The 1507-nt window shown below is 48.8% G+C and overlaps 1 protein-coding gene across 1 annotated transcript in view; it reads right to left on the bottom strand.

Moving 5' to 3' along the window:
* Positions 1–233, bottom strand: part of tram2 (translocation associated membrane protein 2) — a 59804-nt gene extending 59571 nt beyond the window's left edge. Inside the window, 1 exon segment of the mRNA XM_043695213.1 lies at positions 50–233. Coding sequence (XP_043551148.1) covers positions 50–176 — 127 coding nt within the window. The 5' untranslated portion in view covers positions 177–233.
* Positions 234–1507: the final 1274 nt, after the last annotated feature.

Genomic DNA, 1507 nt, shown 5'->3' with positions numbered 1-1507 from the left:
GCGGGAGTTTGGGAGAGGTTTGTTTAAAGCCCCCCCGGAGCCCCGTTGCTGACCTCGAACATGAGCCCAATCAGCACCAGGACGACGAGACAGGAGACGATGTCGGCGTGGTTCTGGATCAGGAATTCCTGGCTCAGAAAAGGACAACTTTTACTCCGCTTTCGGAAAGGAGCCATCGCCCGTTGTCCGGCCCGAGCGGCGCAGGCGCTCTCCGCCTACAGCCCCTTCAAAGGGAAATGCACTGACCGCCTGCCTCCCCAAGTGGGGCCCACCTCAAGTCAATCCTCGCCTGGGTGTCGGGGACCCAGAGCGAATCATCCCGCTGTCTCTCTCTCAACCAACCCACCCTCTCCTCTCTCTTACACATAAAGTGCAGAGCATGAGAATGGGATAGTTTAGAAGGCTTACGGGACACTTGCTTTCTCCAATCGTGGTGTAGAGTATAAGAACAAACTGGAAAATCTCACAGCACCAGGTTATAGTCCAACAGGTTTATTTGGAAGCACTAGCTTTCGGAGCACTGCTCCTTCATCAGGTGGTTGTGGAGAATAAAATTGTAAGACACAGAATTTATTGTAAAAGTTTACAGTGTGATATAACTGAAATTATACACTGAAAAAGACCTTGATTGTTTAAGTCTCTCACCTGTTAGAGTGAGCATGATAGTTTCACTTCTTTCATATGTAAATACCAGAACATTTTTTAAAGTTAGCTTTAACAATAGGTGCCATCTCAGCTCAGATACTGTTAAAGTCTGTCTGTGCCCCAAAATTCAGACTGATTCTATTTCTAAAGTGTGATTTACAGAGTATTACATGGATTTACGCAGGTTTTGAGCAAAATAAAACGTAATTCTACAAATACAAATTCACCCCACAAACGTATGTGTATGTGCACGGGAGACAGAGTGAGTGTCAGCATGTATGTGTGTGTGGTGGGGAGGTGGTGGGCGCAGTATGAGTGTCTGTCAGAGACTGTGTATATGTGTAATTTGGTTTTAGTGTGTGACAGGGTGTGGGTGTGAGTGTTGGGGATGTACATGTGTGTGTGTGAGGGTCTGCATGAGTGTGTGGTTCTGTAAGTGTGTGCGTGCACATGTGTGTGTAGGACTGTCTGTGTGTGTGTGTACGGTGCAATGGTGGTCACCTGTAATGTGACATGAACACAAGGTCCCGGTTGAGGCCCTCCCTATGGGTACCGAACTTGACTATCAGCCTTTACTCAGCCACTTTCCTCTGCTGGAGAAAGTGAGGTCTGCAGATGCTGGAGATCAGAGATGGAAATGTGTTGCTGGAAAAGCGCAGCAGGTCAGGCAGCATCTAGGGAACAGGAGAATCGACGTTTCGGGCATAAGCCCTTCTTCAGGAATGAGGAAAGTGTGTCCAGCAGGCTAAGATAAAAGGTAGGGAGGAGGGACTTGGGGGAGGGGCATCGGAAATGTGATAGGTGGAAAGAGGTCAAGGTGAGGGTGATAGGTCAGACGGGGGTGGGGGCGGAGAGGTCGGGA

This window comes from Chiloscyllium plagiosum, chromosome 9, assembly GCF_004010195.1.
Source record: "Chiloscyllium plagiosum isolate BGI_BamShark_2017 chromosome 9, ASM401019v2, whole genome shotgun sequence".
NCBI classification, from domain to species: domain Eukaryota; kingdom Metazoa; phylum Chordata; class Chondrichthyes; order Orectolobiformes; family Hemiscylliidae; genus Chiloscyllium; species Chiloscyllium plagiosum.
This window is presented reverse-complemented; position numbering and strand designations above follow the sequence as displayed.